The sequence below is a fragment of the Punica granatum genome, chromosome 7, assembly GCF_007655135.1.
Source record: "Punica granatum isolate Tunisia-2019 chromosome 7, ASM765513v2, whole genome shotgun sequence".
NCBI classification, from domain to species: Eukaryota; Viridiplantae; Streptophyta; class Magnoliopsida; order Myrtales; family Lythraceae; genus Punica; species Punica granatum.
In genome coordinates, this window is record NC_045133.1 from 16761544 (window position 1) to 16780263 (window position 18720).

The window sequence follows — 18720 nt, forward strand, 5'->3', positions numbered from 1 at the left end:
ATCTTACTGGCTGCCGATCATCAGCGGCGATGGACCGTGTTTTTCTCGGGGTTCTGTAAAATTATTATCTATCAGACTATTTTGGTTGATAGAAATATGTTAGGAGTCTGTCCCAAACAAAGTACTGGCAAGCTTGGAATTTGCCATCCATCAATAAATAGAATAAATGTTAATGAGTTGAACATTAAGATTCTGTTTACAATGCTCATACAACAAAAGCTCTCGCCGCATCTTCTTGAGATTTTATCTCGTATCCGGCATAAGCTATACGTAAAATATTTCAGTCTCCAGTCCCAAAACCTTGTGGACTTCCTGAGGAAAAATCTGAAGCAGAGAGAATCTTGCGAGCTAAGCTGCCACTGGAACCCTGTACATCCAAATTCTCGATGGCTTTGCTTTGTTAGAGACTAGGTAGGCAGATGTTTTGTCATTGCAATACTCGTGCCTTGTATATGAACTATCACTCGTCCTTAGGAACTCTTTTCTTATGCAAAAACTTGGCGTTACTTTGTATCGGGCCGTAGAGGCAGATCTTTGTGTTGCCATCAAGTAATCGTTGGTGAAAATAATTCTTGTATAGATCCCAGAATTCATCTCTGCACCACAGCAAATCTTTGCACATGAGGAAGAAGTCGAGCAACGAATATTGATGAACTATGCTTTCCCAGCAGCAAAGACCAAGAAAAGGATTTAAGCAAAATGGTGCTAAACTAAACCAAAACCAACCTGACTTGTGGAAGTGTTAGAAGGGAATAGCCCTTGACATCTACATGCAAGTCGATAAGAAGCACCGATAACCGGGAAAGGCCCAATGCCTCTATATTGATCAGCTTCTTTATTCTGCAATCAGTCAAAGCACCCGGACAATCATAAGAGAAACCTTTTTGTTCTTTTCTTCTTTTTTCCCCCTTTTTGCCTCAATCATAATAGAACAATTTCAAATCAAGAATTTGCATCGTATAGGACAAAGCGCTAGTATTTCGGCTCCATATATCAGTATCAAATATGCAAACAGCAAGCAACTTCCAAATAAAAAATTGCAAAGGGAATAAAGAAAGGTTAACGAGACAGACCTGCTTGGTGTGCCCCCTGCAATGTTCACACGGTTTTTTAACAAGGTTACCTGTAAAAGGGCAACAGAAAGAATGGTAAATTGAATGCGTGCGGCAAACCTTTTGTCCAGTAATAAGGTGACAAAAAAAAAAAACTAACGCAACAGATAGGATGTTCATCAACAGGTTTTTTATCTACAACATTAAGGGCAACTGCTCATGCCAGCAGACCATGAGGTGATGTTGAGAGAGCTAGTATAGCAGATTAAAGACCACATTTGTAATCAGATCAGAAAATTAAAAATGGGAAATTAATTAGAAAAATCATGTTGTTCATATGATTAATTATCAGAATAAATATATATATAAATATATCACTAGCTGTCGTAATTGACTCAAATAAGCTATTCTAACAGAAAGCCGATGCTCCATCAACCCAGTTCCCCACCAAAATAAGGGCCAATGCTATGATATAAAGCAGCCTCCGTCACAACACCTAAAAATAGAGACAATTATGCAGTATAAAGGCATTTATTTACCCAAAATATTGATTCAGCAAAGAAAAAAATTGAAAAAGAAAAATGCAAATGATGGTAATCTGGGATCATATCAACATTCAAAAGATAATAAGCAGATCAGCACGGCATAAACTAATTAGATGGTCCTACTAGCCAAAGCCACAGAAGTACAAACTTGTTCACTAAGCAATTTTTCCAGAAACGATAAAATGACATTAGTTCCATTGGTTTGTCTTCAATTTTCTTCTGATGGTTTCATATGATGCAAAAAAATGGACAACTATGTGGCTGTATTATTTGATATTACAAACTAAGTCTAGCATACAACATCAGTTGTAGTTTTCCAATTTATTAGAGCCAGCGAATTAATTCCTTTGAAAAAAGCCATAGAAAACAACAGTAATGGGCAGTTGATAACCTCCACCCATAAGACGAATGGTAGAAGAACCCTAGCAGCTTGATTATAAGAATACTCATATCCCTAATACTAGGGGAACTTCATGTACTTTTGATCTATTAACTTATGCAAATTCAAAAATTTATCTCTTTTTCGATCTCATATGACATGATTTCCCAAGCTCCATAATTAAGCTAAAAAATGAGGCAACTGAAACATAATATATATATATAATATGAACCAACTATTGCTCTCATAGATAACTGATTGTAAAATAGGCTAGTTATCGATTCAGCAGTGTCATGCCTTAAACTACAATAGCTACTGATAGAAAAAAGTAGAATTGTCGATCAAAGAAAAAAATAAATAATGATATACATATATGTCTTGAGCATATAGGAATCAAAACATAAGTACTTCAAATCCTAGAAGAGGGATCAGACTGACGTGCAAAGTACTCAGCATAGCTGATGCCTTTGAGATAAGTATAAATGTTGTCATCATCTCCCAAATACGAAATGTAATAATTCAAACATTAATATAATAATTATTAGGGATGATGATGCTGATGATGACAATTATAACCATTAGAAAGACAGTAGTAAAATAAGCACAAAGCTATTCCTGGCCAGAAAAAAGTGTCACCAAGAAGATATATCAAGACAAGGAAATAGTAGAGGCCAAAAAACCTGGAGGAATTTGGGATCAGACTGACGTGCAAATTAATATTCAGCACGGCTGATGCCTTAGCCAATTAAACTATGATATCATCATATCCCAAACTCCAAAATGAAAAGAAATCAATGAAACAAAGGGAAAAAATGGATTGGCAAGAATACGCGATCACAACAGAGGCAGGACCGAATGAGAAAGAGGAAGCGGAGAGGCACAGGGTTAACACGCTATGATCAAACATTAATTAAGCTTTCAACAGTATTGCCAACTCCTACATAGAATTCAAAAACTGACATTGACTGCAATACCATTATAAGCTGAAATGATCAAAATGTTGCATGTCATAAATCACAGTGCAAACACAGTAGTATAGAGGATGAAGTCACCTGTTCTTCAACTTTGATATGCTTTGAGAATAGCTTTGCAGCATTGCATTCCTTTGTCAATGACCGAAAACCCCTGCACGCATATAAGGAAATGAAAAATTCTAGTAAAAGATGGTAAAACGTTGTTATTTTACAAAGAAACACTCTCAAAGATGTAGCCGCTCTGACTTCATCTCAACCGTAATTTCACTTTCTCGATGCTTATATTGACCAGTAAAAGGAAAGCAATCGAGACCTCAAAACTTCAATTGCTCTAATAGCTGACGTTGCAATGACAAGAACTGCAGGGCTCCCTGGATCAACTTTTCCTCCCACGAGATCCTTTTCGTAGAGCACTTCCTTCCATGACGGGCCAAAAGCCACCTTTATTTGTTTCCCCAAGCTTTTATCGTCTCCATCCGAGCATTCCGGCAAATCCAAAATGCAAGTCTCTGCATAAAGCCAGAACGCAAAATGTCAGAAGAGTCAAAATTAACGATTGATTTCTTCCACTTGCAGCTTACTTTAGCATTAAATCAAGCAATGAAGAACAAAACTGAAGCGCAAATGCAAGTAAAGAAAGGACCAAAGTATTAGCCGCTTACCATTGATCGATTCGAGCTCGAGAGAGGAAAGCTGGACGTTGTTGGCGGATTGATACTGGTCAATGAAGAACTTCAGCTGCTCCGACGGTGTTAATGGCTGCGAATCGCCGTCATTGATTTGAGCGGTTTCGTTGGCTCCGCCATCGTCCGGCGGCTTCAGCTTCTGCTTCGGCTGCTTCTTAATCTTCTTATTCTTCTTCTCGGCGTTTCCGTCCGAGGAGGCATTGTTGGCTGTCGGCGTCGGCTTCTTCTTGAATGGAGCTGCTTTGACGCTGAGACTGTCGTTAGGGTTTCTGAGGGAGGGTTTACGGCTCTCCATCGTTTCGTTTCGTTTCGTCTCGCCGTCTAGGGTTTAAGTAGGGTCTCTCCTAACGAGGGGTTTTTATAAAGTTTGGAGTTGGATGAAGCGGGAGCTAACGGGTAACTTAAAATGGGGGAACCGGTTCAACCGGCAAATCCGTCTGGACTGGTCCCCATTATTTTATTAATATATAAAAGGTTCAATAATCGCATGTTATTGCGGGTCCAAATAATTAGGATTGAAAATTTTAACTTATTTCTTGATTATTTGATCAAAATCAAATAATATATGAATTGTTATTTTCAGCACTTATTCATGGAATAAATTAAGACAAGCGTCAAGTTCTTTGAACCAATCAGTTGCAGTGTTATTACAATCTTAAATCATTATTCTAGTCCCAAATGTATTATCTATGGTAAGTATGTTGTTTATATGCTTATATCATTATTTCTCGAATTACAATATTATACTATAATGTTTTAGGTAAGCACATATCTTATTATATAAAGTACCATATTAATCTATAAATCCAAGTTTTAGTTCGGCGCTATTAGTTTAAAATATATGGATATTTGAATTTATTATTGAACTTAACGAAATCAATCCATTTTATTATATCAACTTTTGCTATAAGAGAAAAGAAAGATAAAAGAAAGAATTGAAAATTTCAGTTAAAACTCGAGACATCACAATGAAAAATATTTTAGCACACCAATAACAATTAACACCCACTCCTTCCTCTCATTCTTCACTATTTTTATAGAAACAAATGTTGAACAGTATAATTTTGTGGAAAATAAATAACCAAGTGAATATCAAAATGATACTTGGTTTCACTATTGTGGGTGTGACCTAATTTGTTTAACTATATACATATTGCTATGTGTTAATTTTGAAATTCTTTTGAAGGATGTGAAAAGAAATCAAACCAAGGGGCAAAAGAATGGAAAAAGATAAAACCTTGTAGGAAAATTAATATTTAAAATGAGGAAAGAATGGGTAGTGTTATGAACCTTCGAGTTGAATCCACGTGTGATCCTTGTGCCCTCAAATACCCTGCAAAAGGGGAAGATCGGGGTGGTGGGTTGGCCAATTTCCCTCTCCGACACTTAAGTCAATCAGGGTTCTTACGTGAGCAATAGAACATAAATTGTAGATGACGGACATACCTCAATATTTATAAGCGATCTTCGATTCCTCAATATATCTCGGATATCATATCTCAACAAATCAGGAAACACCTCACACACCCTCTACAGCACCTCAAGCAACTAAAATGCTTCGATGGATCGGATTGGGCCTCGTTGAATTGAGTGGAGCTTCGCGGGCCCTCATGGCCTATAAGGAGTCGAGCCCAAAACCCGATTCCTAACAGTTAGAATGAAGAAAAAGGGATACGTGCCATATTCTCCTTACAATGGACCTGTAAACAAGAGATTTAGTTTTATTAGAGATTATTATAAATTTTTCTTATATTATCTTATCTTAATCATTTAAAATTAGTCTGTCTCTTTCTTAGTGGGGCTTTGGTTTGAGGTAATCCATGTGGATTATTGAGAATCTGATTTTTAAATCCCTAAGTTCACCTTATTATCATTTTTGGCTAAACCAGATTATTGGTAATCTAAATGCCCCAAGATAATCTACATTTCAAGCTCAACTGGTAATGTACTTTCCGAACAGGGAGTGACTATCTAGATTACCAGTAAGATTACCACTAATGATACCAAATATGGTAATGAATATTGGCATTAATTTTAAAAGTTGAATCTATTTTAGTGGGAATCTAATGCTGTGTTTGATTTGTTAGTGTGATTTTAGAATCATGATTTTGATTTTAACTCAACACACTACATAACAAAAATACACGTTTTCCAAGTCAAATTTTTAATTTCATCTCATTTGTCCTTTTCCACAATCAAAATCAAAATCAAAATCAAAGTTACTTTAACTCTGAAATCAAATACACCATAAATTACCTATTATCTCAAATGGTAATGCACCAAACATCACCTTAAGGAGGGGTGATTTTCCCAAATTGGGGACCGACCCTTCTCTTTCCTTTTTTTTTTTGGGTCTTTTTCATAATTTTCAAATTTTTATTTAATTTGAGTACATGAATTTTTTCAGTGTGCACCACCTGACATCTGAAGGCTCAATGGGTCTGATTACTCTATGTTCAAATGATGTCAACCTGTTAAAGGGTAAAAACTCTTCCATCATAATTTTTTCCAAATCATAATACTTGTACCCGATACCTTACTTAATAGGAACAAATACCAAATTACCTCAAATCAGTCCACGTTGAACATATTTCAATTTATCACCAATTTAAGTAATTTTTTTCTCATTTGTGACATTAAAAATGTTATTATATTTCGATGAAATGTAATGTTATATCAGCTATTGACTGAGACTAATTCTTGATCCATATTGCAAGTAAAGTTTGTCTACTTAAAATTAGCGGACCACTTTAAAGCCTATTATACTACAATTATGATTTTCTAATTTGATATATTAAAATGAAAATTCAGATTACGAAGATAAATTGGATTTTATATAATGCAAAATTTAATTAATTCAATCTTTTGAAAAAATTGAATCATTTTTTCGACCCGCCCCATCACGAGGGTGTGCACCCTAGTTTATAATTAAATTATTATGTATATCCATATCAATAATCTAATTTAATTATCCAATTATAATATATAAAAGCTGAAGCGTGAGAAATGAAAACTCCGTTTTCCAACCTTTAGCTTGCGGTTGAGTGTAGCGTAAGTCATGGGAGCTCCAATTGCTAATTCTCAACTCATGATTAAGTGTCTTCTCGATTAACTGGGTAAGATAATTAATTTTTTTGAAAGGAGATTCATGCATTTGAATATTTTAATTCTAATACAATCAACAATTAATTTTATGTTGAAAATCGCGAATAAGTATTTAAAGTATTCTATAAAACTATTTTTTAAATTTTCCAATAAAGAAACATTTTTTAAAAATAATTCAATCTTGAGAAATTAAATAATTTCTCCATATTATATATCAAATAATTATATCTTATTAATTGTATATTATGTTGAAAATTGCTAATAAGTATTTAAAGTATTTTTTAAAGAAATGTTTTTTAAAATAATATGATCTTGAGAAATTAAATAATTTCTCCATATTATATATCAAATAATTATATATTATTAATTGTATATTAGGTTGAAAATGGCAAATAAGTATTTAAAGGATTCTATAAAACTATTTTTAAAATTTTCCAATAAAGAATCATTTTTTAAAATAATCTGATCTTGAGAAATTAAATAATTTATCCATACTATATATATCAAATAATTACATAATATTAATTTCTCAAATCACCTGCGTAACACGCGGGACTGTACCTACTTTAGATAAAGACTTATGTGTTTGATTACAAAATTCATAACAAAGAGAGAAAAGTTCAACACAATTTAAATTCCCATCTCTTAAATGATTCGAGTTGCAAATTAATTAGAAATTTTGAATTAACTTATTATGTTAAATTAAATAAGCACTTAATCATTAAGCAAATGCAATTCTACTATTTAGGGTTTAATTTAAAAAACGTCCCAATTATTACTTTTACTTAATTATAGCAAAAATTGAAATCATTGAAAATTTAAGCATGTATATTAATAATTGTTTTCCATAAAAATATTTCGTAGTCCCGTCCTCCCATCCATGGTCTGTGATAGCTCCGACCTTCCTTCCAGTAGTCCTCAAACCACTACGACCTCTTCCCTCCCCTTCTCGTCGCAAGTATACAGACAGATTGTGCTCGACCAAACCAGAAATGGTTGGATCTTGCTCAGGTCCATCCTGATCTGAGCACGATCTGAGTAGATCGAGCATGATCTGACCAGTCATGGTCGGCCCTTGCTCGATCTAGCTAGAAATCACGCAGTTGATGTAAGACCTAGCAGTTGGTCTAATCGGGTCATCAAGTCGGGGACGAATTTGTCGGGTCGGGTCGAGTAATTTGGTACGGGTCGGGACTCTTCGAATAACAAAGCCTAATCACTCTAATCGAGTCGGAGGAAGCCAAATCTGTCTGTAACGAAGTCATGCTGATGGCGTACCGTTGGTCGCAGGGGCCCTCTCCCTCCTCCTCTCGGTCTCTGATCGGTGCGTGTGGCAGCAGCCTCCCCCCCCCCGTTTGTGTCTCGCCTAATCCCTCTCCTACAACTCAACTTCAGGCAGTACAAATGACGCTCTAATTTTTTTTCTTCTACGACGGCAGTGCACCGGCTTTGGAGATGATACGTGTTCAACTGACTTGCGATGATGAATGCTCTTCCCCCATTTGGATACCGGCTTCAGATGTCGATACCTCTTACGTTAATAAAAATGGGCGACTTCTTTGTCTTCAGCTTATCGGCCCACCACCAGTGCCTCCCCCCTACATTAAGGAATTGTTCCCTCAAATAGTCTTGGACCACAGCTACATTTTCTGCTCTCGTAATTTGACTACTTTTGTTTACTAGTGTGTTAGCTTTGGGCTCCTCAAGCCTACCTCGGTTGTTTTGTATGTCTTGTTGCAGAGTAGAGTGGCAAAAGCTGGTTTGATGGACGGCCTAGCGTCTTCCTCGACATGGTCACTGGTCTGTACCGACCGAGACTGCTAAACTATCCTCAGTTTGAATACTAACGTGGTCACTGGTTTGAACCGATCGAGGTTCCTTAGCGGTTATTAGTTTGACCATGTCGGCTTGGTCGATTGCCTTCCTCGACCCGTCGGATTGGTCAGCAGCCTAGTGTCCTCCCTGACTTGCCGTATTGGTCGACAGCCCTCCCCAGCCTTGGCTCTGATTCTACGCATCGGTACTGTTCTGTAAAGGGTTACTAGCACACGAGTACAGCTCAGGGCCCCACTGCTTTCCTTTGTTATCGTGGTCTCTACGAACCCTCGATAAACAAATTGTTGAATTCTACATGGATATATTGCTTGAGAACCCTTCCCTAGTTTACCCGGATCCATATGGGATGGCAAAGGGTTTTGATCGAAATCTCGAAATCTCATATTGCTACATTGCTTTACACTTCAATTTCTTCTGTGTAGTATATCTGGGAGAATTTGATTAATTCTAATATCGTAATATTCGATTCTTGAGCATTTTCATATTGTACTCTTGTCATGTAATTTTTATATGTTATGAATGAATCCTCAAAATTCATTAAAAAAAAAAACAAAGGGGTTGGGGGAAGTGAGGACGCGATGTTAAGTCGGCCACAACCACACCTGCCAGTGGTAACCATTGTCGGGCATACATTGCTGGGATTTTGTCCTCCATCTCTCGGTAGGACAAAACTTTTTTTTTATTTCTTTTTTCTTTTCAGTTTTCCTAATTTTATATTTTCTAAATTATTTTTGTTTTTGAAAATTTAAAAATTATTTCTCCAATAATAAATGTTAGCATAAGTTGCTATAAAAAAAAATTATATTGAAATTACATCCTTTACTTTCTGGCCATTATTTTTGTTACATTTACCGAAAAAAATAAAGTTGATTTTTTCTTTTAAATTATATCTTTTCCCCCCTTTAAATGCTCGGTTGATCAAAAGATCTTCTTTTGGGTGAGTACCGTGCTATTCAAAAAACCCGTGGACCCTGACTAATGCAATTCAAGGCGGATCGACTTACTAAGAGGAAAAATTCTCCCGATCATTCACCCAAAAAAAGCTCTATTAATCAAGGATTTTCTTCATTCACAAAACTCAAACCCGAGATTTTATTTAAGAGTGAATAAGTGTCAAACCACCTGAATCAATCCTTGTTTGTGCGATGAAAAGATTTTTGATATTTAAAACGGTACTCATATATTTTTTGAAATTCAAATTGATCTCGTATCTCTCACACCTACAAGATCCGTTGGTGTTAACATAACTACCATGTATGGAGAAATGGATATTGTAGTATTTGGTTTGTGTTTCAATGTGTTTTACCTGGCATGTAGAATATGAATTACTAGGGTAAGTAAAAGGTTGTCATGATAAGGACAAAGAACGATCAATTATAAGATGAAAGCCACTAATCTCTAATCAAGAGAGGAGAGCTATGGAGAAATTTGTGCATCAAAGGGGCATTTGATCAATCAACATGGTTTCCTTCTCTGCTATGAAGTAAAGGTATATCCTCCACCCAGTTATACTCGCCATCCATGATATTAGCTAACAGGATTCTCATTCGTATTTGATTCTTACCCAATCTCATGCGGTTAGCACCTCCTGTCTTCATATTAATGGAATGTTACATTGCTGATTTTCAAGAACTGGTATTCAAGTATCAGCATAGGCATGTCTAGATCATACGCCAATCCCGTGCAAAAGCTCGATTGTTGTCTGTCATATTTTCATATGCCGCGATGATGAACAACCTTATCTGTTAAAGTATCGATCATTTTGGTTTCTCGTGCTGTTGTCCCCGTATAATGAGTTTCTCAAGAAGTTCTCTCTTGTGTCTTGAGGGGGTGTTATCTAGGCGCCATGATACTTTTCCTTATCATTCCCGCGTTTTATTTGCCTTTTATTGCTATGATTGTTTTGATGTTATCATGTCAAAAGCATGGTCCCGACCCGCTAAGTCAGATTTTCAGCGTCTGAATGTCTTGTGAACTGACTGCCAGGATTAATGGATTTGGCTCAGATTGGCCACACAACACTCTAGCTTTATTTTTTTGTATCTGTTTTTAAGTGCATAAACTTTGACGTCTCCTACCCTGTCCTGAGTTTCCCAGAAAATTATCAACACACCAAACAATGACAACGTCGAGCACGGACAGCTCGCAAACCTCAGAATCTCCAGAGAGCCCTCAGAAACCTTCAGTCTCCACTACAAACTTGAGGAAGAGAGCGGTTTCGAAGAACAAACAAGAGGAAGAAGAAACCGTCATTGCCAACAGAGACAATTCGTCCCCATCACCTCAACAGGAAGATGTGGAATCTGCATTTCTTGGGATCCAAGAAACCGTGAAGAACATGAGGAAACTGTTCCCAATACTTGCAATGGGTCTCTTAACTCTGTTCCTAATTAATTTGCTAGTACGACCAATTGGAACTGGGAAACCAAGATCGGATTCCCAAGAAAAGAGCATTTTTCCTGCTGAGTTTGGCGAGCATGTGACTGAATTCGAGTCTGTAATGCAGAAACTGCGTGATCAAGTGGAGGCATTTGACGAAGCAAGAAAACTTATGCAAGAGAAATTGGAATCATTGGAAGAGAAATTGGATTCACTGGACGAGAAATTGGCAAGGATGGATTCGGAAAATTCTGTGACCCAGACAGCATTGGAAAACTTGAAGCTCGAATTGTCCGAGTTCAACCAATCCTTGTCAGAACTTCACAAAGTTCCTGACAATATAGCTGGAAATCTAAATGAATCAACACTAGCCCAAAAATTCGCCAAGATCTCGGATTTTACAAGAATTTTGGTAGAGGAAGAAATTGAAAGGCATGAGGCAGACGGGATTGGCAAAGTAGACTATGCTTTGGCCTCAGGAGGAGCAACCATTTTAAGACACTCAGAACCCGAATTTCCTGTCAATGAACACAAGCACTTGGTCCATCCCGACGCGATTAAAATGCTGCAACCAAGCTTCGGGGAACCAGGTCACTGCTTCTCATTTAAGGGAGATTCTGGGTATGCAGAAATTCGATTGAGGACTGAAATTTTTCCTGAATCGGTCACATTGGAACATGTTTCGCACAGAGTCGCATACAATTTGTCCTCTGCTCCGAAGGACTGCAACGTTACTGGTTGGCTTGAGAGAAACGGTTCGGCTTCTGTGAATGCCCAGAATGAGACAATCGAGGTGCATAACTTGGTGAGTTTCAGGTATGATCTCAAGAAGAAGAACTTGCAGACATTCGAGGTCAAGAAGAAGTTGAATTATTCGGAGGAATTGGTGGTGAGTGTGGTGAGGTTTGAGTTTGCTTCGAACTATGGAGGCAATCATACTTGCATTTATCGATTCAGGGTCCATGGACATGAAGCCAATGGTGCTTTTGGGAGGGTCCGTAGATGTCGAAATTCGGCAACGGGTAAATTATTAGTAAATAGATCAGTTTTGTTGTTGGCTATGTTTGTGTTTCTTGCCATTTAGAACTTCATTTCTTTGCTTGCAATTTGGATTAAATCGAATTGGTAGCCTTTTGTAGTTTCTTCATTTATTCTTGGACGAGAGAATTCTATTTATAATTATTCCGTCTTATGGACGAAGAAAAATCTATACATATTTTAGAGCCACTAATCCATAGCTTAAATGAGTGCACTGATTGGAAATCAAACTCAAAATCTCTTGAATTTTTTACGAGCATGCATGCTCCTATGTCCTTTCTGAGTCTTATGCTGACTTGAGAAGGTGGAAAAGCATATGACATGCATTAGTGGGCTGCTTGACAAACTCATTATTACCACATGAAAAGTATATCATCATAAAGTCACAAATTGCTTCTTATATGTCTTATCTGATTAAACCAATAAATGAACCTATCAGTCCACTTATTAAACTTGATCTTTCTTCAATTCAAATGTCTCGGATTCAACTCTAGTAGTTAGTAAAAGAGTGTAACATGTTGCGACAACAAACAAAGAAACTTCCACACTCATAATGGGCTGCTCATATCTTTGGACCGAGCCAGGATTTGAATTTAGGGGGGTTGAGCTCTTTAAGAGGGCAATTAGAAAAAAAAAATCGAATTGGGAAGCGAATCTGAAAATTTTTTGGTGCGTTTGATTTTAGAGTTAAAGTAAGTTTGATTTTGATTTTAATTTTGATTGTGGAAAAGGACAAATGAGATGAGATTATAAATTTAACTTGGGAAACGTGTATTTTTTGTTGTGTTGTGTATTGAGTTAAAATCAAAATCATGATTATAAAATCAAACTTACAAATCAAACGGGGCCTAACAAAATAATCGTGCATAAATTTCCTCTAAACGTCGAAAATTTAGGAGGGTGACTGCTGCTCGGCGCTTTTCCCTTGATCCATCCCTACTCACGTCGGATCTCTGCCAAATTAGAAAGATATTTTACTACGCAAACATTTATAGGCAAATTAGTTTTAGAGTTAGTTATTTTGAACTTAAATAAAAATTCATTAGTTTACTATACACAACAACCGATAAATATAAATATAACCATAACTATAAATATAAATATAAGAGAAGTATAATTAAGTATAAAGTTTATATTAAAATTAGTTTATTTTTAGGTATATTTAATGTAAACGGTTAATAATTGTATATACAATTAATTGACGATAATGGTTACAAATGCACGTGGGGCTTCCATTTTGCCGAATAAGAATATTTGGTTATATATATATAGATTCAGTTAAGAGATTCTGGAACTCAAACTCAGTTACTGTAACATTGAACATGAAGACAATCCAATCAAACAGGGCCGTCAAGCTAAAGACCCCGAGTTGTCTTATAAGGACTCCTTCGCATGCATACGACTTCAAAATTACAGGGCCATGCAGGGAAGATTGGCATGACATGGGATGGCATCATGCATCGGCGGGATTTATGTATTGGGCTGGATAGAGTGTTCTCTCCTCCTCAGCACACCCTTGAAAATAATTAAATAATTAGTGCGTTGTACTGGACCAGATCCTAGTCTTACGTTCGAATTTTATGGACCCGTTTGACATGTAAATTTGATTTTAGAATCATAATTTTGATTTTAACTCAACACACTATACAATAAAAATATACGTTTCTCAAGTCAAATTTATAATCTCATCTCATTTGTCATTTTCCACAATCAAAATCAAAATCAAAATCAAATTTACTTTAACTCTAAAATCAAACGCATAGTATAATTTTGTATGTAATCCTAAAGCAAAAAAAAAAATTATATAAATAAATGCAAAAATGATAAAATCGAAGGCCTTTTCTTTCCTTTTCCTCAACCGAAGCAAACGCAATGCTTAGGCACTGTTGATGTCACTCTAAATTAGATTCGGTTAACAGTTTAGGGCATATCAATTTAAGGGTGTGTTTGGATTTTAAAATTTTTTTAACTCAATTCAATTCAATTCCACTTATTTTCAATTCAACAACACAATTATTACTTAATCATTATTTTATCTCTACTATTCATTACTTTTTCACACTATTTTTCATAATTCAACAACACAATCATTACTTAATTATTATTTCATCTCAACTATTCATTACTTTTTCACATGTTTTCTCACAATTCAACAATACAATTATTACAAACTAATTAAAATAAAAACTCAACTCGAAATCCAAATACATTCTAAATCGTTCGTCCTTTAGGAATTTGGAGAATTTTGTATCTCCAACCACAAGAATTCAACATATATTTCTCATTGATTAGTGTCAATATCTCACATGCATGTATGAAAAGGGAATAAGCATGATAATCAAAACTGATATGTGTGTGTATAGATATATTCGATGACAAGAACTTGATTTATAACTCGTACGCAACGTTTTTAGGGCCAGGATTGCATTTGCAGCCCTTACGCAGGGATCATGTGCTTCACAGTTGATTTTGATATTAATCCAAACAGTAATAATATGGGTTGATTCAAGCGATTCGACGTTTATTCATCTTAAATAAGATTTTGGATTTGAGTCTTGTGAATGAAAAAAATCTATACAGAGAAAATTTTATCTACTTAGTGGACTGATCCGACTTGAACTGAATTAGTCGGGATCCAAAAGGTTTTTGAATACCAAGATACACACCCAAAATATTAATCCAAACAGTTCTTTTGGGTGAGTGGACATAGAAAGTGATATTTTTCTTTGACATGTTCTTCGTAATTAGAAATTATAAAAGAGTTGCCAGGCCTGACAAAATCACATTACAGTTGGCATGGCTCATCACCCATCACGTCCCCATGTGATTAATTTTCAACATTTACCCACTTACAGATCTTAACAATAAATTCTTAAATATTTAAAATATGAGTGTTAGATACTATTTTCCTCTCCCAAGGAGTTTTTTTTTTCTTTTTTATAGAAACATTGGGTGGCCAGTAAATTTTTAACAGCTTTGCCTAGGGAATTTGATTTCTATAGTTTTCAACACATTTGCAATTTTAAAATAGAACAAATGAAAACGTCTCAACCTGGTGATAATATTCACACTGATCTATGTTTCTAAATTATTATGATTATTATTAATATTAACTAGTAAATAATAATCCACACTGTCATTTTATAAGATTTATTCAAACTGGTCTAGTTATGTTTTTGTGATTCCTAAGGACTTAAAAACTTAAAAATTAAAACCTTAATATAAGGCCCAAATGAAAGCTTATAGAGAATGGATTGGAAAAAGATTGGAAAAAGATTGGTCTGGGACTGCCAAGATTTTGAAGTTGTAGAAATCAATGGTCGAAAGAGAAATTGCATGAAGTACAAGGCAAAAGTCCTCTTCGGAAACAAGATTTAGTAGATCATTTCCATGTTAATAGTTTAAATGTGAAATTTTCAGAAATAAAAATTTAGAATTTATTTTTATTGTGTTGAGGTTTGGTTTTCTCATATTGAAACAAATAGAAAGAAAATCTTAGGAACATAAGAGGAATGATTCCACCACCTTGTATCTTAAAATTTTTGGACTGAATATGAGTTTAATCACTTATAAATTTAAGACAATTAAATATTTACAGTTACAAAAAAATGTCTGATAAAATATAATAAATTTCCTTAAAATTTGGAAAATGAAACTTGATCGAGGACCATTCGTTTAGAAAGTTGGCATTTAACTCCATATAATTGCTTTGACTAAATCATTTATCTTTTGGAAGTATACGTCAATTTTGTCCATAACTTTAAGAACTTTTTTTTTTAAGATTATACATTTATTTTTCACCAAATAAGTCACTGCATTACATAAATTATTCGCGTAACGTTTTTATTAATTTGAAAATGTTCACTTTAATTTGAGAAATAAAAGGCCTGAAAAATATTCAATCTATTTTTTCAACAAATGGAGTTAAATGTTATTTTCTCAAACTTCAAAGGAGAGTATTGCATTTTATCTGAAATTATATTATATATCTTTTGGAGCGATAAAGTTTTGAACAGTTATATAATTATAAGTTGATCAATAAGGATGACATTTTTCATGATGAGATGCTGATGACCACCATGCGTGTATCACATCACACTGTTGTCATCGTCCCGTCATCTACAAACAGTCGAATTTATTGAACGGAAGCTTTATTAATATAGTAAAGACAAACAGATATTTCTCTCTTTATTGAAAAAGAAAAAGAACACAGATGCAGTCAAAGGATTAACTCAAAAAAAAAACTTGGATTTACTCTATGTCCTAAATACAATCGATAATAGTTTTTTTTGGAAACTTGGATATTTAATTTAAGTTATTATTGTTATAGTTATTTTTTCTAATTTCTAGTTATTAAAGAGTCCCGTACGTGGGCAATGAAAATATGAGAAATAAATGGTTATAAAAAATCATGAGTTTTCATAGAAAAATAATTTATAATTTCATTATTTTGCGTTTATGAGGTAAACAAAATGTATGTATTGTTATCGAAGATTACGTCTGTTGGGAACCCTTTCAAGGCCCACTTTTTTTTTTGTTTTTCTGTTTTTTAGTAATCGACTACTCGACCGGGCGGTGTATTGTATGGCCTGAAACCCGTCAATTAAACCTCAGATGCCGACCTCCGAAAGAATCTAACTCTGAACCTAGCCTACTGCTTGTTGTCAGCTTACCAGCGAGTCCAATCCCTCGTTGATCTTTCAAGGCCCACTTGTGATCACTTGGTCGATGATATATAAAATGGATTGTGATCACACACTTCCCCGATAGAATGTAAAACGGATTGCAGCTACTTCACTGGTAGAACAGAAGAAGAAAACGAAAAAAGAAAAAGAAATTGCTCCTTCACCAAGAGGGTCGAACAACAGCTTTTTCCACTAGGCCCGGTGGCCGAATTGGAAGTTGGCAGATTAGTACTGAACCAGATTCTTTCGATAGCGAAAATGAACATTGTGCAAGAGCAGCATGCTAATCTTGAGAGAGAGAGAGAGAGAGAGAATGGGGGAGATCGGCATTGGTTCCCAGTCACATTTGAAAATAAGTTCTTTTTTTTTTAATTTCTGAGAAATAATATTTAGTTTCAACTTCAAGAATATAAAGAAATAATTTAATCTCTTTTTAATAAAAAAAAGTTGTTTTTATATTTTTAAACATTAATCTAAGAGCAATCAAAGTAAAATATCGTGAGTAATAACATATCCAAAATTTTTCTAAACCCAAAGATTTGTAATCATTCATGTCCAATCCCGTTCTCTGATTCTACCGGTAACTAAATGCGTGATATATAAATAATACATTCATTAAGAGCATCAAACTTATGTCGTAAATAAACAGGTTTCATCTGTGTGATTCATTTAAACGTATGGTTGGACACGCATTTTAATAACAAGTATTTAGTCTGTTATCAGATATTTAAGAGAAAACTAACATTTCAATCCTCAAATATGTGGCGAGCCACCACTTAAGAACCTGAATAAGTTTTGCCACCGCTTAGGTCCTCCAATCCCGATTTCATTTTACAATTAGATCTGAGCGTCAATTCCTTTAAAGAAAATCTGAGATGAACATTTACGTGGCGTTAACAGCGTCAACATTAAGAATATTATCTTTTAAAGAAAATTTCACAAAAAGACATTATTTTAGTATAATTTTTTTAACAAATATTATTTTAAATTTTAAATAAACATCGGGAAATAGACCGATTGGGGCTCTCAAGCTGGCCATCCCCTACCCTAGGCGAGATCTTCATGAGCACCGCATACCTCTAGCAACCTTGCCTCAAGGGCGGTGGCCGACCGGGGAGTCCCCAACCGGTCTGGGCCCTTCCTAAGAGAGAGAGGAAGGAAACAGATGGGTCTGGAGGCTTCTCGATCAACGTGTCTACGGTGACTTCGCTTGAGAAGGTGGTTGCTAGCACACAAGTCCCTAGCCGCTCTGCCCTCCCCTCGCTCTCTATTTCGAAAAACAACTACATGACACTCTCGGCTTTTTCGCCTTTATCAGTCTCTCCAAATTAATCTTATATCAATATGAATTTCTCCTTGTGTCAATATATTGAATTACATGTGAAATTAATTTGTTATATTTTCTGAATTTATGAGCTGAATGTGTGCTTTTCCCCTGATAATAGCACCAGTGTGTTTGTATATGTTGGCCGTGTTCTCACATAAACATAAGCACGCTAACATTAATAGTTTTTTTTTTCCTTGAAAACTAAGATAAATAGGTCTGATGCTTATATTGTATAAATTCAGTTATAATATCAATCGTATAAAGTATGTCCATCTTCCGAGTTACTGGAAGTTTTATATCTGATTCAGGGCATTTAATCAAATTAGCCAGCTGGACTAATTTAAACATGTAATGTAATTTTATATTGGTACGGCGGAATGAAATGAAAATGAATGCAATGAATTATATATTGTGAAATATATTTTTATTGAGAGAAAAATGATTTCTTTTTTATATTTAAATTTAAAAATGTGGATGAATGTAATTTAGATGGATGACTATATTTATGAAGATTACAATTTATATATAATACGATGTAACCTGAGATGGCATGGAGAAATGCAAGTATGTCTCATTCCTATTGAATTGAAACGAACGGACAAAATTAAGACAGCCAATGAGAACGCCACGTCCTAAATATTTGACTTTTTTTTTATAAAACGTTCCAGAAGGAAAAAACACGAAGGGAACAATCATCATGATGACGGCGCCTTG

At 35.1% G+C, this 18720-nt stretch overlaps 2 protein-coding genes and 2 non-coding genes across 4 annotated transcripts; 1 reads left to right on the plus strand and 3 right to left on the minus strand.

Moving 5' to 3' along the window:
- Window positions 1-108: 108 nt before the first annotated feature.
- Window positions 109-3982, minus strand: LOC116213524 (uncharacterized protein C3orf26 homolog). The gene is made up of 6 exons (XM_031548508.1): window positions 3613-3982; window positions 3264-3459; window positions 3029-3101; window positions 1074-1123; window positions 727-840; window positions 109-596 (listed from the first exon to the last, which is right to left on the minus strand). The coding sequence occupies exons 1-6, from the start codon at window positions 3929-3931 to the stop codon at window positions 461-463; spliced, it is 888 nt and encodes a 295-aa protein (XP_031404368.1). The 5' UTR covers window positions 3932-3982; the 3' UTR covers window positions 109-460.
- On the minus strand, window positions 2398-2479 carry LOC116215764. The gene has a single exon (XR_004158564.1). It is a non-coding gene; the product is annotated as a small nucleolar RNA Z122 (small nucleolar RNA).
- LOC116215763 lies at window positions 2666-2749 on the minus strand. Its single transcript, XR_004158563.1, has one exon. It is a non-coding gene; the product is annotated as a small nucleolar RNA Z122 (small nucleolar RNA).
- Window positions 3983-10696: 6714 nt separating the features above from the next.
- On the plus strand, window positions 10697-12040 carry LOC116214436 (SUN domain-containing protein 2-like). Its single transcript, XM_031549842.1, has one exon. It carries the CDS (start codon window positions 10697-10699, stop codon window positions 12038-12040), a length of 1344 nt encoding a protein of 447 aa, XP_031405702.1.
- Window positions 12041-18720: the final 6680 nt, after the last annotated feature.

Excerpts from the sequence above, each read along its gene's own strand:
- LOC116213524 (XM_031548508.1), bottom strand. The coding sequence starts at position 3,931 with ATGGAGAGCCGTAAACCCTCCCTCAGAAACCCTAACGACAGTCTCAGC. Across the intron at positions 3,102-3,263 it reads AGAGCAATTGAAGTTTTGAG|GGGTTTTCGGTCATTGACAA; the intron begins GTCTCGATTGCT and ends ATATGCGTGCAG. Across the intron at positions 1,124-3,028 it reads ATATCAAAGTTGAAGAACAG|GTAACCTTGTTAAAAAACCG; the intron begins GTGACTTCATCC and ends GCCCTTTTACAG.
- LOC116214436 (XM_031549842.1), top strand. The coding sequence starts at position 10,697 with ATGACAACGTCGAGCACGGACAGCTCGCAAACCTCAGAATCTCCAGAG.